At 40.5% G+C, this 18,807-nt stretch overlaps 2 protein-coding genes across 3 annotated transcripts in view; both read left to right on the forward strand.

The window, feature by feature from the left end:
- Positions 1–1,700: 1,700 nt before the first annotated feature.
- On the forward strand, positions 1,701–7,961 carry LOC124071020 (myb/SANT-like DNA-binding domain-containing protein 2). 2 transcript variants are annotated; one of them, XM_046411440.1, is made up of 4 exons: positions 1,701–2,281; positions 3,581–3,836; positions 3,923–3,986; positions 4,758–7,961. In XM_046411440.1, the coding sequence occupies exons 1-4, from the start codon at positions 1,850–1,852 to the stop codon at positions 5,650–5,652; spliced, it is 1,647 nt and encodes a 548-aa protein (XP_046267396.1). In that variant the 5' UTR covers positions 1,701–1,849; the 3' UTR covers positions 5,653–7,961. The 2 variants fall into 2 exon arrangements, with proteins under 2 accessions (XP_046267396.1, XP_046267397.1); XM_046411441.1 differs by having other exon boundaries at positions 2,064–2,183.
- Positions 7,962–11,583: 3,622 nt separating this feature from the next.
- The window catches only part of esama (endothelial cell adhesion molecule a), a 55,286-nt gene continuing 48,062 nt past the window's right edge, over positions 11,584–18,807 (forward strand). The window contains exon 1 of the mRNA XM_046410598.1: positions 11,584–12,032. Within this exon, the coding sequence (XP_046266554.1) occupies positions 11,966–12,032 (67 nt within the window). The 5' untranslated portion in view covers positions 11,584–11,965. The remainder of the gene's footprint in view (positions 12,033–18,807) is intronic.

Genomic DNA, 18,807 nt, shown 5'->3' on the forward strand with positions numbered 1-18,807 from the left:
AAAGAACTGCTTTGCTCATCACTACTGTAAGCTGAACTGACAGGAATTCAATTATGAATACAGCAGGTATCCAGATTCTTCCAAATCTGATAAATTTGTCAAAAATATCTTAGATGAATGAGCTGTTACTATTTTTTTTTCAATAAATTCAATATTGTCCCATCATTATACAAAGACAACAGCCAACTCCTGTGGAATTTCACTTTTATCTGAATATTTTGGTCCAAGAGCCCATAGGCCAGACTTTGAAACCACTCAAGGTCGGGATTGGAAGGAATAATATGTCTGTGCTTATGGTATTTGGAAATTTCACATGACAAAGCTACTTTTAACTTTGAGAACTACTCTTCTCAAGTATCTCTAGTAGTTCCATTATGAGCTTCAGCCTTTCTGAAAGTGCTCCAACTTTAGCGTGAAATAGGTTTAGTTGCTTAACAGTGTGAAGATCCATTGCAGACATAAATTCAGGCCCCAGGTGCACAGTGGTTATTCTCTGAAATTCTGTGCTGATCTGGAATATTTTATTTTGTGTCAACATAAGAGACATCAGTATCATCAGATTTAAATACCTTTTGCCAGTAGTACCAAGACAATTCGACAAAATTATTTGGAAGTAGTCCCTTACAGAGGAACAAAGACAACAGTGACCCAACATACGGACGCTATGCACTATTCAGGAAAGATTTGTCACCTTACACGCTGTGTCATCCTGACAGAAAACAGAAAACAAACCTTGATTAACGTTAATGTCAGTCTGTAGACGAATATGTAGATAATTTGTATATTGCTTCATCATGTCCCATGTCTTTACAGAAGATGAAAGGTAAATTTTATTAACAATTACATATAATAAAAAAAAAACCTTGTAGCTCATTATGCTGCAGTCATGGTTAAAAAAAATTGATTATAAAGTTTTAGTAGATTTAGTTTTACATTTTAGATAATGGTGGGGTTGCTGTAAGATCATATTGCGTTCCCAATGAAATCTTTGAACTGGGGAGATCAATAAGTAATAAAGTTATATGTTACAAAAAACTACTGTGAACTACAGCAGATGTTGAAGTGGAGTTTACAAAACGTAGTATTCTCACCTGAATTTGAGTTTTGTCCGAGAAAAAGGTTTCTCAAAAGTATTGATAATTATTCTCAATTTTCCTTATAAATTTTTCATGTAAGTCAGCAGTAGAAGTGAGATGCTGATAAAATATCCCAACAGAACTATATTTTGTTTTCCATCTCCACAAATACAGGCATCAGCAGAACTATCCTACGTGATGGGATCCCTCAAACATGTTCTTTTTACAGCTTGTTTGTTTTTTGTTTTTTTTACTAATATTGACTGAAATACAACTCAGGATACTCTAGAAAAATGAAACAATATAGGAATGACTCGTTTTTATTCATAACATGAGTAATGAAGTTAACAGAAGACCTAGCATTCATTTGGAACCAAAACACTTGAAGTGTCAGGACAAACAGCATTATGTATGTCTTTATTCCCAGACTTTCTGTCCATACTTAAGTATGAAACTTCAATGTCAATATAAATAATAACAACAATAATAATAAAATAAAAGTCCAATAAAAAAAATGGAAGCATGAAGATGTATATCGACAACATTTACATTTATTACACCTTCCCTTCCAAACGTACTGACTCTCATAACAAGGTTGGAAAAATAACTCTGTGGAAACACACTTGTTTGTTTGTTTGTTTGTTTGTTTGTTTGCCTTCCACGAGCCGCCTTTGAAACTCTTCTAGGATCCACGCCGTATTTTTCTCCATGCCTTCAAGCGTAAAGTCCCACACGTCACCTTTCCTCCGCCTCCCCTTAGCAACAGAGGCAACATGGCGGCGTCCAGTAACGCGGAGCATTCTCCCGAGATATCTAGGCCGTTAAAGATACCGAAAACCGAGGTGCCATCTCCCGAGTCGGAGGACTTGAGTGACAGCAATCAATACCACTCCAATCCCTCGACACCTAACCGCTTCTCGCCTTTGAACGTGGGCTCAGGGACCGCGGGCCGAACGGCGGCCTCATCCTCCTCCAACAGCTTCACGGCTTGCCGAGGGATGTCGTGGACTCCGTCCGAGACAAACGCCCTCATCGCGGTCTGGGGCAACGAGAGGCTGACAGAGGCGAGAATGCAGCAGCTGGAGGTCGCAGGCACCGTGTTCTCCGGTAAGGCCCCCGGTCCTGCCATGTACGAGCGTGTTTCCAGAGCCTTGTCGGAGCTGGGTTATGAGAGGACGCCGTCCCAGTGCAGGGAGAGGATGAAGGTAAATAAGGTTATGAGGACGTAACCATGGCTGTAACGTAACATATTCATCCTCCATCACCAGAAACGTCTACCTGTAGCTTTCAGACCGAGCTTGCTAACAGTAGCTGTCATTGCAGCGGATGTGGCTTGCAATGTCACATGTTAAAAACCTATGCTAAGTTGTTGACATTCGCCTAACTACAACACAATAATGACAGCTAATACTCAACTACTTAAAAGTCAGTTGTCAGTTTGTTTGAGGAATGTAAATTTGTTGTCTCTACACATCAAATGAAATAATGGCCAAGTATCGCAATATGACAGGTACGGAAGCCCCGAGGAACAGATGGGGAAAAATAAAATCTGATGATCCATTTTCACAGTCTCATCTAAATTGTTTTCTCTGCTGTATTTATGACTTAAGAAGGGGTGAAAAAAAAGAGCTTTGCAAGGATATTACACATATTACATCCTTTAAACAGGTGCAAATAAGTCAAGCGTGGAGTAGGTTTTAATGGCCCCATGTGCACCATTTTTCACATTTTGTTATATCGGCATTTTTATGTTATATCACAGTTTACAGGTAAAATGCTTACTGTCAGTTGCAGCAGTTTGGAATACAGTAATTGCATATTGACTGAAAAAAGAACATTCATAATGTGATGGGCAAAGACCACAGAAATGATGTACTATTCAGGAAATATTCACCATCATACACACTGTGTCGTTGTGACAGAAACTTTCTTTGAAGTTAATTGTTAGCGTGTAGATGAATGTGTAGATAATGTGCATACAGTATCGCTTCGTTTTGCCCCACATTTTTACGGAAGAGGAGAGAGAGATTTGTTCAATAATTGCTTATAGTAATAGCATGTAGCTCAGCATGTTACAGTCATGGAACAATATTTTCCGTGTCAATGGAAAGCCGGGTGAAGTTTCTTTGTCCACAAAACATTTCTGGAGGTCACAGCAAAACACTGCCTATTCAGATTAATTTGTAATCTCAGTGCTACTTGGATTATGTTGGCCTAACCACAGGAAGCCATTTTATTTTATCATGTTTTGAGACAAGGCCCCAGCTTCCTCAGTTGTTGAGGAGAACACTGCAATGCTGATTTGCTGGGAAGCTCCAGAAATGTGCAAAGAAAGAAGAAACTTCATCTGACTTTCCAGTTGCATGGGCTTGAGCAGATAATGACTGAATTTTCACTTTTGGGTGAACTCTTCCCTTAAATTGACACAATATCATTCCTCTTTGTCACCATGGTGATTACCAACAACAGAGTAAATCATTTATATATCATCCAATCACATGCAGACACTGCGGCGCTGCTACAGCCGTGTGAAGGAGCATGGCATCGGCAAAAGGAAGAGCAGCTACACTATTGAACAGCTGGAGAAGGTGTTTGGTCAGGGAGGCTGGGACTCCCAGAGCTGCGCCCCGGTGCTGATCAACAGCAGTGGGCTGTATCAGGAGATGGAATCTGATGGCAGCACCCTGGAAGACTTCTCCCAGGAGGACTGGTGCAACCAGGTGCTTGACTCAGCTTTCCAGGAGGGAGACATGGAAACTGGTGAGTAAGCAGAGGACCGATAGCACCGACAAACACAGAATAACAGATAAACACAGAACTAATATGTGTGTTTGTTTTCTCCCCAGAAGAAATCCAGGTGCCTAAAAACAGGGCTCTGCAGATTCAAGCAGAGCTGTCAGAACAAATCCAGTAAGTGAACTAGAACAATGGCTGACTTCATTTTGTAAATTGAATGTGTCTGAATGATTGAATGTGTCTGTAAAGTTCGTGTTGTGAAGTTGTGAATTAGCCTAGTCATTACTGTTGAGAAATCAACATTCTACAACCCTGATTCCTTAAGAGTTTGGACTCTGTGTAAAAAGCAAATAAAAACGGAATGCACACACAGACACATGCATGATCGTTTCCAGGGCCCTTTAGTCCAATAGCACCTTAAAGGATGATAAACATATACGTACAATAGAACAAAGATCTCAGCTTTAAGATCCTTATAGGAAATGTATTCCATTTTGGTAATTTTCAGCTCTGTAACCATTTACAGTGATGTTTGCCAGAGTGTATTTTTTGATACTGCCACTAGGAGCCGCCAAAGATAAAATCGAGTTTCAAGGAATCTCCACATCAGGCTTTGGTGTTCTTTTTTCTTAAAATTGTTTAAAAGATATCACAGGAGACGGCGAGATCATTTGGTAGTTTATAATTTTCACATAAGCTGATACAATCTGTTGCAGTATTGATGTACAAATATTATCAGGGGATATTCATCTTAGAACCATCTGGTGGCTCACCTAACAAAAATGAAAACCAATACACTGGGCAAAGTTAACAGAAATATTTTAAGACTAACAGCGTGCCATGTACTTTTTTTGCCTGCCGAGTCATTGCTTGTACCACACTTTCTAAAATGGACAATGTGTTGTATTAGTTTGTCATTATTATGCATTTTTTGATTCTCTGCAGAAAAAGGGACATGATGCAGACTGTGATACGTATCCTTGAGTCAGTGCAGCTGAAGTGGGAGCACTTCCAGACGTGGACTGAGTTCTCACGGATGCATCTCTCCAACAAACTGGCCATCTTTGGTGTGGGCTACAACACACGCTGGCGTGAGGACGTGCGCTACCACTATGCTGAAATCAGCTCACAGGTGCCACTAGGCAAGAGGCTTCGTGAGTACTTCAACCCAGAGAAGCCCGAGGGCCGCATCATCATGACCAAAGTTCAGAAGATGAACTGGAAGAATGTCTATTACAAGTTCCTGGACATAACCATCAGTGAGGCGCGCTGCCTTGAGCTGCACATGGAGGTGGACTGGATCCCTGTATCCCAGTCCAAAGCAGCAGGCTGCAGCAAAGGCTCATCCCACTACCTCCTTCCTGGGGACATCCCCAAGGCGTATGGACTCTACGCTATTGGCTATGAAGTGCTGTCGTCCTCTAACGACACCGCTCAGACCTCTCCCCAAGGTGACGGTGAAGACCATAGCATACCTCAGTGTGAGTCAGAGAATGGGGCACAGGCTGATGTAGAAGATGCAGGGAAAGGGGACAGGACTGGGGTTAAAGTCACTTACTGCTACCTAGGCATAGCTGAGGATAGAACTATACAGCAGTGTCTCTTCCAGCACTTTCAGGGTTCTGGCAAACACTATGCTCATGGTGAGCCCTCCGCTGTGACGCGTTTGCTGCAGGAGAACTGCCGTGCTGATGGAGGTGAAGACTCTTCTCAGCGTTTTGCCATTTACATAAAATTCATTGAGGTGGAGCTGGACTTCCTCTCAGCAGGCTCCCTGGTGGAGTGCCTCGAAACTGCTGTTGGTTATTCCTTGAAATACAACAACAAAGAAACATCGTAACTACGCTCAGTGTTTCAGGATTAAATTGACTGAAGATATAATTAACAAGCGTTACAGCCAGTGAGGCAACATGAAATGTGACCAATTCTGTCTGTTACAAAGCATGGATGTGTGCAAGAGTCTGGCATATTTTTGAGGCCTATCAAGCTCTATTCAACTGATCTTAATTATACTCTCATTAAGTCAAAGAAGAATGACTATACACAATATAGAAAGTGTATTGTGTCGAAATATGGGCTTAAGTACGGCGCTGCAGCATCCAAGAAGTATGTACTTATTATTTTAGGCTAATGTGCACTACAAAGGTTTCTGCTGCTTGTTTAGTGTAGATTAATATTGCCTCATCAGGGAGTGTGGGGTTGGCAAGGTGACTACTGCAGTATGCATCTGTCTACCTCAGTAGGATGTAGCAAACAAGGCAGCAAGGGGACCATAATATGTATTTATTCTAAAACTGCCTTTACTTTGATTGTCAGGGTCTGGACCTGAATTCACAAAGCATCTGAGAGTACGTGATGGCTGATTTATGCCTTATGTTTTGCATGTGAGACGGGGCTGCAGCTAAGGATGCTTCAATGCAAAGGAGAAAAAAAAAATCAAAGAATTAATATTTACCATAGATATTCAGATGGTACTGGTCAGTGTGGATATGTGTTTGTCCAGCAGGGAGAAAACTGGGCTCAGCACACAAAACAACACATTTCTGCTTATGTCGACTTGTAATGACATCTCTGTGCACCAAGGGCGTTGTAAATTATAGGGACGAATGAAAATATGTTTGCCATAGCTTACCATCGCTGAATCCAAATACAAAAGGTTCTGTAGTGTTTTTGCAACACTTAGAAGTCATAATAAGTATATCAGTGAACTTCTACCACCTGCTGCTGTTTGATTATCAGCTGAGAAAGCTTCAGTGTCATACCTGCTACGGTGCCTGCACTCCATCTAACCTGAGTCCCCCGCTTCAGCACAAACAAATGGAACATTTGAAACATTGCTTAAATCAGATGTTTTCAAAGTGGGTGGCAGGGGCTGCAAACATTTGTAAGGGAGGCTCAGAAAGTGGAAGTGAAAATGTATTACGTTAGTTGCCAAAACGAGATCGCGTAGGATAGCCTAAATCAGGTAATTCAGGTACACGGTAGTTTTGGGAAATGTTACATGTTTTCCCACTTGCCCAGAGTCACAGACTAATATGCCTTAGGACAGACCTTTTTATGTGTTTGGTATAGTCTGAAGTTATGTCAAACAGCAGTATTAGGCTATATTTGCTTGTTGAGCATCTGTGGCATCAGATAATATAACTAAGTTCCCATGGGCATTAAGGAAGTGAGCAAAACCGAGCAAATGTACTAAGGGGTGAAAAAAGGGGGATCTTTTTCTAATCTTTGTCTGAGAGGAGGTCCACTGTCTTAGCTATCTTGATCATCTCTTAAGCTCAGTTTCTGACTCTGTTGTATGGTCTGTTAACACTTGAATGCATATATAAATGCTTGACTAGGTTGGTGGCGTTGTTCAGGGTTTTTCCTCCCGCGCAAACAAAATCTGTTGTACACAACGCTGACGTTTGGCTTTGCTTGATATTCTGAAATACTCCAATGACAAATTTTGTGTGCCATAGTATCAGCCAATATGAGAAATCATTGATATTACTGAGTACAGATATGCAAAGCATGCTAATATGTGTTGGTGGCCAGTACTTTTGAGCATCTCTAGCTGCAGCTGTGGCGTTGGGTGTTTCATTCAACCGACACCACAGAAGTTGTGTTAATGAGTTATCAGCACCTCCCACATATGTGTATTTTAAATGCAGTCGTGCAGATACCACATAACCGTGCCAATGGTTGTGATAATGTACTTGCTTACAGGTTTAAACCAGACCAGAGCACTGATCTACAACTTCTAGTCAGGCTAAGACTATAAGCTGCAGAGGTTAACTCATCTTTGACCAACAATCAAAGTGAATTCTCTATGAACACGATACCTGAGGTTATGTGCAATGTGCCAGGAAAGGACTGTGTAGAGAAGACTCATGGATAAGTCCATATTAAATCTATGTATATGAAATCTACCTTATATATCTATAATATATATTTAAGAATATCGATGTTCTTGAGCATTCCGGCTTTAGCAGACTTGCAATGTTCATTTGTTTGGGTATACAGTATAGAAAGATAAATATGATCTTTTATATTTTGTCGGTTGACACCATGTCTTGTATGTGATTGTTTGGAAGTCACCGTCTTGTATGTTTACATGTTTGAAAACAATAAATGGGGCACTCACTGTCATTTGCCATACAGTGAAAATGGGTTTAGTCTGTTTGCTGTAGGTTTGCTAAAGTGCTGTGGAAAGCCCTTTTAAGATGTAGCATAGCATTTGGAAATATCAACATTTTGCTTTTTGACCAGTTAGAATTCCAAACTTCTTTCTCTCCCTGTATATATACCCATACACACACACATATATATGGGTTTGAAAATGTTAATGAAACTACAACTACAACTGTATAACTACAATTACATTTTGTAGTTTGTAAGTGAATTAACCTCAGATTTCACCTCTGGGATTATCTTCTTCTATCTTATCTTCTCTTAAATATCTAAAATTCTGTTTTGAATAGTCAAAAGTAAATTATTGATATGTCGCCTTGTAACTACCAAGAATTGAAATCCTACTAGCAAGAATTGAAAGTTGCATTTCACTATGGTGAGCCACTTTAACATTTAATCACCTCATGCCTAGAATTAAAAATAAATCAATTTTGACTAGTCTACATGTGAAAACATATTGATCAAAAGAGGTGGAAATGTCAGTGCAAATTAAACTGTTACCCATCAGTTCTTCTGATTAAATGTTAAAAGGACTTTCTGTGTGAGTACAGTACTGTACACTGTTAGGTGTCATATGTGCTTTTAGAAAGTCAGAAATCCTGATGAGTCTTTCATAACGTATTATATTAAAATGTGTATATTTATCTGAAAAAGTGCAGCAATTTAAAACCAATGCCAACTTAGCAATATTTAGGTGGGTGGTGTGCGTCAAAGAACATCCAGATGGCCAGAACCCAAGACCTCCCCGCAGAACATTGCATTGTAAACATATGATTAATTTTATTCACGTCACCTGTCAATAGATTTAATGTTGTGGCTGATCGGTGTATATAGAAATAATAACTTATTTCAAATGGGTAGAAATTCAGGATGTGTGTTGAGACTTGGAAGATGTAATTCACCAATGCAGCCAGGAGATGGCGATATATAGCTGATATCGAAAATCCCCACGTGGAAGAGAAGAAATGTCTTAAATTTCACTGTCAGTGATATTGTCTCTCTCCACTTCCATCACTGACACTGTGTCACATCCAAACACAGCATCACGAGACAGAAGAAATATGTCACATTATAACAAATAAGTGGAATCATTGACTCTATTCATTGAGACGCCAAGACAAAGGGAAAGGCCTCTGCTGTATACGCCATTTAATTAATAATTAATGCTCTATTTTGCCATTCATGTATCCACATTGTATGTGCACAATATTTCTGATTTAAGTATTCCATTATGCCTTGATGTCGTATTTGATAGGTCTGTTTGCCTTTGTTCACAATGAATGCTTAACATAAATCATCTACTATAATATTTATCACTCAAAACATGGGATTCATAGATCAAACATATTCTGTGTTGTTTCTGAGCTTCAGAGAGTATTAAATTTGATAAAAGCATTTTTTTTTACTTATTTTCTAGTGCAGAATGAAGAGGTGCACCTTTTGAGAAATGAATGAGCTTGCTAGGAACATGTTCTACTCCATACCCAGATTTGAAATATGAAAACATCACCTGTGGCCAAATCAAACAAAACCTGAACCGAACAAAATGTTTTTTTACTGTATCCCATATACTGTCTAAATCCCTCTGGATCTGTATACAGCACGCTCAGAAGGAAGGCAGAGGTTTGATAGAATATAATCTGAGATAATCTGATCATGAAACCAACAGAATCTGAAATTGTGGTCTTGATACTGTTTCTTCATCTGCTTTATTGTTATTCTATCACTTCCACCACACATAAATTACACATAGTTGCAATGCATTTCAGAAACAATTCAGAAATGCTTGTATTAAATAACCAAACATCTACACATGACCAGTGAAATTCCACTGCACATCCAGCCTCTGCTGCAGGGAGTGCCAGTCTGGAAAACAGTGTCAACTACATATTTATGGTTTCTTCCATTGTATATGAGACCTGAATATGAATGGAGTTCCTCAGTGTAGGACGTTACACAGATATAATAATCTAGCACCAAAAGTTTATCATATTTAGAAAAATATCTTTAATTCTAAATGTTTAATGTGCCCCCCTTGTCTTGTGTCTTTCATGAGTCATTAGATAGATAATTAATTAGCTCGAGCAGGATGCTTGACCTGCAGGTGTCAGGTTTGCTCATTATGTGACTAGACTTTGTTTTGTGTTTGAAATAGCAGCGTAGTCCAGAATCCAGTATTAACCTTTCTCAATTTATTTTTGCCGAAAAATAAAAACAGGCCTGTTTTGACAGCTTTCCCCTGAATGCTGTGGATTTCATCTAGTGGCCCAGATGCAAGTTACAACAACACAACAAAATCCTCTTCCCATAAGGCTTGGACTCTGCTTCTTTGGATTTAATCACAGGAATAACCCTTGCTCACCTCTCATAATTGAGCAGTCCTCCTGCATTAGCCTCACCCTTGTTGCTGAGGCAACTGGGCAACCTTAGAAAATGAAATAAAGGGGTTTGACCACCTCATAGAGCACAGGTCAGTCCATATTTTTACATCAAGGGGGGGTGAGCTCACCTTGGGAATTCACGTCAAGCTGAGTCCAGTCTGTTTCTCGGCTTTCAGACCCACGCCTCTTCACACATGACAGAACAGGAGCTGAAGATTTTCAAGGGGAGAGTAGGGAAAAGGATGGAGCTTTAGTTGTGTGGGTTTGGAAATAGGCTTATTGCTGAAAAAGCTTGAGCCAGGGTGTTCGAAATTGGCAAGCTGCACGTCAGTAGGATGCCTGCCTAGAATTTGATGAAACACCCTTGATCTCTGTTTTATTAAAAGGTAATTTTAGGTCAGTCGATGCCATTTGAACTGGGACGTTTATGGGACTTGAGGAAATTGACTTTGAATAAATGCATATATTTTCTGTTGCTTATGAAATGTAGGTTTGTTTGTTTAGAAAAATGCAGGCCTAGCTAACCTTCACACCTCACACCTTCTCACACTCCCGCAAAGAAACGTGATTATTCGTATATTCCTCCCACTGCCACTATGTTTGACATCGTTTTTAATCTATTTTCTGTTCTGAGGAACACTGGGGATGAACAAAATAATTGGATTTAACCCAGTAATCATATTACTCATTTTGCAGCCAATGTATCACATGCTTTTTGCTTGTGACAATTAGGCATTGTTCTTATGGTGAACTATATTTATGGTGAATTTTGTCCAAAAATTGTTCACGAAAAGTAGTTTTTACACCTGCACACAACGACGCGAACCGGAAGATAGGTGTACCTGCGTTATCAAGTTATAAAACACATGCAGAAAAATAACAGATGTCAGTCAATTTTCTTTTCACAATAAGAGCAAACGGCCAAGCAAAGCATTCAGAAAGAATACATACGTAGATACTGGCTTTTATTTTCCAGCTCGACGCCGGAACCTGTCGTTAATGTTGAGGCAGACGCGACGCCAGCTCGTTGAGGTGGCACGACTCTCTCTCTCCACTGTCGCTTTAGGTCCCTCTCTCACCCTCTCCCCCTCCTCTCTCCCCCTCCTCTCTTTCTCTCTCTCCCTCTCTCCCCCTCCTCTCTCTTTCCCTCTCTCTCTCTCTCCCCCTCTCTCTCTCTCCCCTCCCCCCCCTCTCTCTCTCTATCAGGAAAAGACACAGGATGACAACTTGCAGAGTTGTCATCCTGCAAGTGTCGATAAGGACGAAATTGCAGATGCGGCCGAGCGTTAAGAGGAGGGCAGAAGGAGTCGCGATAGATCTTGAGTGTCGAAGGTGGTGATCCAACTGACACATCACTTTATTAGCACCTCACCGCAAAGTCAGAGAAGAGGATTCCTGAGGCGGTGGGAATAGACTGCCTCCGCATTTTCTCACCTGAGGTGTCCCTTACCTTCTCAGACTAACGTCTCTGCCGGCAGATTGAAGGGGAAACCACCTGACAGACTTTGAGGAGCTTTGCCTGAGGCGAAACAGAGCTCATATATAAAGCTGGGTGAAGGACATTGACACACTGACAAGTGGAAACTGGCAACATCCACTATGGAGGTCTACACCGCTTCGAGGAAACTTGCTTTGCTTTCCTTTACCTTTCTGTTGGGGCTCTCAGGTCAGTGAACAAGTTGTTTTCACACATTTTCTTATTTAATCATTCATTGTTTTTCCTAAGATTTAACGTACATGTCAGTTATTTGTATAATAATGCACACATTGGACCTAAAATTGGATTTGTCCCAAGGTGACATCCATTCAACACTTTAGACTAATTCTGACACCGAATCTAGATTTTCTTCAATCAGCAAAGCAAAACAATGTCTCATGTGGGTGCTGTCAACAAGTGCATTTTTCTTCATTTTTAGCCAAAATATCTCCACATTCTGTTCTTCAGTGTCTGAGGTGTATTTCTCAGCTGAACAACATTGAAATCCTACAACATCCTGTTACTCATTGCAGCCTAATATCTCATGAGGAAAAAACAGAAAAAGGTCTTTTTCTGGGGGTTCTCTCTTGTATGTGTGCCAAGGGATGAAGGGGCGGATTTAAAGCTGAAACACCTGTTTGTTTTTCACAGGATTTGAAACAGGTGTGTTACACATGATTATGTCTTCCAGGGAAGAATAATCCCTTTATAGCTGTTGCAACACTGGCTCTGCCATCACTCTCTCTAGCAATGTATTAAACCCCTACTTCCACTGATAGCTGTACAGCACATGCAGCCTACTTTTCCCATCTCTTTGATTTGGAAATTGGGACACGATACAGCTGCTGGAGTATTTTGCAAATGTTTTAAGGAATGAGAAGTTTAAATGATTAATTCAGGTAAAGTGTTATCTAAGGGGGAGCGTCATTTTACACTTTGCAGGGTGAGGTCATTATGATTTGTCGTGATCGTTCAAAAGATATGTGAGTTGTTTTCTTGAGAGAAGTTTTGATTGGCTCTGACCTTTTATTCTCCATCAGCCTTTGTGACTGGAGGTCATGTAAAGGGATAACTGGCATAGAAATTCATCCTCTTTAAATAGCAGCATGGAATTTCTGTACGTATACATACATGCATGCATGTATATTCATCTGGTCATGAATTTGAATCATCATTTTATCGTCCCCTTTGTGTCAACTGAATTCTCAACATCAACAGAATCTGCACAGCGGTTGATGGCCGCCACTCTAACATTCACTTTTAACTTGGCCATAGTCTCCTTTCATGAACCACCCTGCTCTCACATGGAAGAACAGGAGATATCTGTTTAAGTTAGGCGGCTTCATCTATTTCAGGTGAGTGTGTATTAGTTCCAGCAGACAGGCTGGTGACTTTCATTTTGCCTGTGAGACATGAAAGCAAGCAGGAGCTTTACATTTTGCTTGATTTTGCTCCTGGCTCCCCGAAGCCCGTGTGTGCTTTTTTTTTTTTCTGTTGCCAAAACAATCACATGTGCTGACACAGGTAATCTCAGGCTTGCTTGTTACACCCACAGGGAGGGGTATTTACCTGAGAAATCCTACCATTTTAGACCCCTGTGATTACATTAAGGTTTGGACACCTTTAAGCCATTTCAAGGAGTGATTCGGTGCCAGAGACTAATCTGGAGTTTTAACAGCCGGCTGTGATTCAGTGTCACAGTACAACAGGACAATAGAAACTGACCTTGACCTCAGCATTTGACTCACCATCAATCGCCCTGCAGGTGTGTCCTGAAAACACTGAGTGGTCAAGATACAGAGAGGAAATGTTCATGAATAGCCTGTGGCAACAGGAAAGCTGAGCGCTCCTTGAGTCCCTGATGTAGCTGAGTGTGTTAGAGCAGGAAGTGAGCAAACGTCCTTCGACAAACAAGACCTCATTTGAGTCAAAAAATCAGAGTGGTTGAGGATATTACCACCGTCAGTGTCACCGTCAGAGTCTGATGAGTTAAGAAAAATTCTGTACGTGGAATTTCTAATTAAGAGCTTGACTTACTTTTGACAGCTTGTCTCACTTGTTTGCATACTCAGTATTTACTTGCCCATTGTCAGCTGGGATCAGCTCCAGGCCCACCTTCAACTCTCTAAACGATACATGGGTGAAGCTAGTGGATTGCTGGATATATATATATATATATATATATACCGTATATAATACATCCGCCCAGTATTTGTCATTTGTCAACTGATTATTTTGGCCGTTTTGGGAGGACAAAAGGACAAAACTGGATCACACTTTTGGAAATTGTGATTTGAATTATTCATTGTTTTCTGAAGTTATACAAACCAAACAATTAACCCCCCCGGAAGAGATGAAAACATTCGGTATTGTGAGTTCTACCTCAAGTTCACTGTTTGTTACCTTTCTTAATTGAGTTTGACACCAAATTCCTTTGCTTACTCCCAGTAGTTGTGTCTTTTTTGAATTAAGCCTTTCTTGCATCTTAGTTAACTTTGCTTCGAAATTGTATAAACCCATTAAGACTGTCTCACTAAAGTCGTGTTTGGATCAGCTAATTTGATTACATTAGCTTAGGTTCAATAGGTGGTGTGCCTAATTAAGTGCTGTATTCTAAATGATTAAATGAATTTGCCATTCTGTCCTATTCTCAGGCAAATCAAGTCACTCAAGAATCATATACATGGAGAATTTAATCCTTTTGTGATGTTATTTCACTCGTGCCAGTAAATCCTTGTCATTTCATTTAGGGTTTTATTCTGGTATCTGGTTCAGGCTCATTCATGTTATGTGGACAGCGTGATTAGGAACCCTGACATATTAGTCACTAAATTGTTCTAAGACAGGTCAAATTATATGAGCTTGTATTATTTTTACATGTCTCCAGTTCCAATAAAATGAACAGGGTGCAATAGAAAGGTCTTCTTTTTTTGTTCCTTTGACATTAGCCCCGTTTTAAGGAGTGAATGTGTATGTGTGTGTGCGTGATATGAAAATGCATTTACATGAACACATGCAGTGATCTTGAAGTTAGATGTCCCTTATCAAAGGCCATGGCAATGATGTATAAGCCATACCTTATCTCTCAGCTGGCCGTTGTGCAATCACTCTTGTATTCTGGACACACCATCTGGCAAAAGAACATCTTCATTTGTTTTCCAGGTGGGTCCCACAATGGACTTTACTTATTTAACAAGGTCAATCCATACGAGCTTCAAAGGCTCCATTGGGATAGGGGGTGGGGGTGGGCAAGCTGCACTGCCACTGCTGATTTTCAGTGATTTAGAATAGTGAATGAAAGGGTTGTAAGCATTATTTTTAGCTACATGTATTATTTTAACGAGGGGCCACTTAGGGCACTGATTCCTCACACATTATAACACAGTCCGTCTTGAAGCTTGGCATACTGACATACTCTATATATTACAATATTATAACATTGGTTTGTTTCCTGTTTCACTCCCTATTGTTGCCATGACTACATTTCAACTCAAAATATATTATATGTCCCTTAAGACTGCCAAAGAGAGGGCCATGGAATGCAGTTCACCCAACACACTGCTGTGGCCTTATCTCTAATTGCCTATTTCTTAGAATAATACCAAATGGATGTGCGGCAAAGCCCTTTTCCACTTTGAGCTGGGATTACAGCAGTTAGAAAGCTACAGTTCTCATGTATGTGTCCCCAGCAACTGGTGCAATTTTGATTTGAGGAAGAAGATTGAGGGATTTATCAGTACATACGTAATGACACAGAAATACAACAGCACACTTTTCCTCTCTGGCAAGGCAGTTGCTGTCCAATCATCAGTTCATACAAGTGTGCCAATGGCTTTTGTAATCCCATGTATTTACACCCATCGGCACTCCGTACAAGGTCCAAGAGAACAAGAACCTGAGGAGAGATTAGTGAGGGTTCAACCACAAACTGATCAGTAAAGAGAGAGCCCTCAGTGTAGGAGAGACATCATACATAGCTGAAAATTACAGTTTTGCTCAGCCATTTCAGTGTTTTTCCTCACGTCCTGTGAAACTTCCCCCTTTTGCCCTTTTGTCATGTTAAGTTTTTTCATTAATTTGCTTATATAGCCCTCCTACCTAGGAGAAAAATGACAGTCACGAAAATGACTGACAGGGGCAGCCATGGCCTAGAGGTTGGAGAAGCGGCTTGTGAACCCCCCCCCCCCCCCCCCCCCCCCCCCCCATTAGCTGGCTGGCTCAGTTTATTTACTTAATAAAGTAAATAAACTGTTGTCATTTTGCATCCTTTGTTGTCATTTTGTGTTTCCTCATAGTCATTTTATGGTTCTTTGTAGTTATTAACATCTCTTTCTCACCTTTTTGTTTCTTTGCAGTCATTTTGTGGTTCTTTCTAGTAATTGCGTTTTACTTTGTTGTCATTTTGCATCCCTTTTTGCTGATTTGGGTCAGTTTCTGTCTCTTTGTCGTCATTTTGCACCTCTTTGTGTCTCATTTTGTTGTCACCATAGCTATTTGTGTTTCTTTATGGTCATTTTTGTATCTCTTTGTGCTTGTTTGGTTGAATTTCCACCAAAAAAACAATCACTTCAAACAGAGGCTCTGGCACGTACACTGATACTTCAATCTTAGTTTGATTCCAAAAAGACTGCAATTAAGTTTGGTCCCATGTAAACACCTTAACGTAATTATATTACCTTAATTAAAATCACATTCACAGGATTAATGCTGTGATTAAAGAATCTGGAGCACTGCAGCATTAGCTGCATATTTTAAAGGCTGCTTTGACCTCTAAAGACCATACTGGGGCCAGCCATTAGAAATCTGACAAGTTGCAACTCCTGCCCCACATTCACTGAGTTACTACTATTTTTAAGTGCACACAAACATTCATATCTTTAGTCTCAACATGAGATAAACTGTGGGAAAGCAGCACTGGAGTAACAGTAATGAGTTGCTGCTTAGAAATGTATACATGTGTTGCTGTCACTTGTAAATGCACGAGAAGTAGGACTTTGTGAATTATTGTCACCGTATAGATGCTAGCAAAAATGTTTGCGTGTGCAGGCAAACTAAGACAATTAAAAGCAGTGAGAGCTATGACATGCGTGTTGGGTTGTGTGGATATGTTGCTTGTCCTTTTCCTGTACTTCCTCTGATGTCACATCTCCATCCATGGACCCAGAAGGAAAAAGGCCTCCCCTTAGGGGTCATGAGAATGGCACTGGGCGACTTTCCCAACATTCGGTCCTGGCCTGGGGACTCTTAAAGGCACAGACACACATACTTCCTTACCTCATCTTTCTATTCTTCTTCCCTCTGCCTCTCTTTTTGTCCCTCCTCATCTTCCTCTCTTGAAAATTCTGAGTCCAACATCAGCCTAAATGGGCAAAGTGACTGTATATGAGTATTTATATGTTTCCCTCATGAGTGATTGATGCCCGAGGGTCTGATAGAAATCTCTGCTGGACAGTAAAACATGTTTTGTGTATTGTTTTGCATACAGGCTTTATAAATAGAGTTATTCCCAGCTGACGGTTGCTTCTAGCAATTCACGAACAATAGTAGTTTCCCTCAATATAACATTATTTATATAAATAAATACAAGACACATCTTGTATTTATTATACATTAACCTCAATTCGGTTGGGTTTGTCCCACAGAATAATAATAGCATGTGGTGCTGAATTGCACATAATAAAAACTGCAGTGTTGGTCATATCCCAGGCTCCTAATGTAGGGCTGCTTGCTTTGACAGTACAGTGGCTAATGATTGTTTACCAAGAGAGCCACAGGAGCCTTATCAGGTGGTTCTTAAGGCCAGTCTGGTTACTTTGCTAGGTACCCCCCCCCCCCCCCCCCCCACACACACACACACACTCCCACCCTCACCTCCACCACCTGTGGACTGAGTTTAATAAGAACCATTATTAATATGTAATAATTGGTCACTAACCTGTTTCTCAGCACAGCTACTGATGTCAAGCACTGTAGATCCCAATTATATGACATACTTAATTTAACTTTTATATTTCATTGATTGATAAATTTACATTTGGTGCAGTGGTTAGCACTGTCGCCTCATAGCAAGAGGGTTTCAGGTTCGAATCCCGGTCTGGGCCCTTCTATGTGGAGTTTGCATGTTCTCCCTGTGCCTGCGTGGGTTTTCTCCGGGTACTCCGGCTTCCTCCCACAATACCAAAAACATGCACATTAGGTTAATTGGCTACTCTACATTGCCCCTAGGTGTGAGTGTGAGAGTGTGTGGTTGTCTGTCTTTGTGTGTTGGCCCTGCGATTGACTGGCGACCAGTCCAGGGTGAACCCCGCCTCTCGCCCGTAGTCAGCTGGGATAGGCTCCAGAAAAAGGATGGATGGATGGATAAATTTACTTTACCTTTGTTTAAAGCACCCATAATAATTTTTATGAGACAAATGTTGCTCACTTGTAATGATGAGCTTTTGAGAACAGGAAGAAAGCAGAAAGTAGAACATTTCTTGTAAAAAACATCCTGCTTGTTGAAAATCATTTCAAAATGTTTGCTTGTAAAAAAAATAATAGTAATACTAAAAAAAATGTCCTCAGGGAAGCACAGTTATTAATACTGGGGTTAGAAGAGTACTGATATTGCTAAAGTCTACATAGCAGTCTGGCCTCCCAGTTAGCTATGACACCACTGCTGTGAGCAAACGCAAGCTTGCTTCTAGTGCTGCTGACAGATGTTGCACGCAGAAGTCAACAACAACCTCAACCATATATCCTTCTGACCTGTGCTTCAAAAAAAAAAAAAAAAAGTTAATAAAGCTGTGGACAGACGGGAATTGAGGGCATTGGTTGAGCTTAGATAACACAGTCTTAAATTATCCTTACTTGGAGGTGCTTAGGTGGGGGTGGGGGTTAGAGCCTGATGCACTTGTGACTTCAGGGACACTGACACGATCCTGTTTTTTTTCTTTTTTTTTCTTGAAGTGTTTGGGCACTTCAG

This window comes from Scatophagus argus, chromosome 14 (assembly GCF_020382885.2).
Source record: "Scatophagus argus isolate fScaArg1 chromosome 14, fScaArg1.pri, whole genome shotgun sequence".
NCBI classification, from domain to species: Eukaryota; Metazoa; Chordata; class Actinopteri; family Scatophagidae; genus Scatophagus; species Scatophagus argus.

What these genes read in the sequence shown, in the direction of transcription:
- LOC124071020 (XM_046411440.1), top strand. Translation starts at nt 1,850, where the DNA reads ATGGCGGCGTCCAGTAACGCGGAGCATTCTCCCGAGATATCTAGGCCG. An exon ending in AGTGCAGGGAGAGGATGAAG is followed by an intron (nt 2,282 to 3,580) that starts GTAAATAAGGTT and finishes AATCACATGCAG; the next exon opens with ACACTGCGGCGCTGCTACAG. An exon ending in GAGCTGTCAGAACAAATCCA is followed by an intron (nt 3,987 to 4,757) that starts GTAAGTGAACTA and finishes GATTCTCTGCAG; the next exon opens with AAAAAGGGACATGATGCAGA.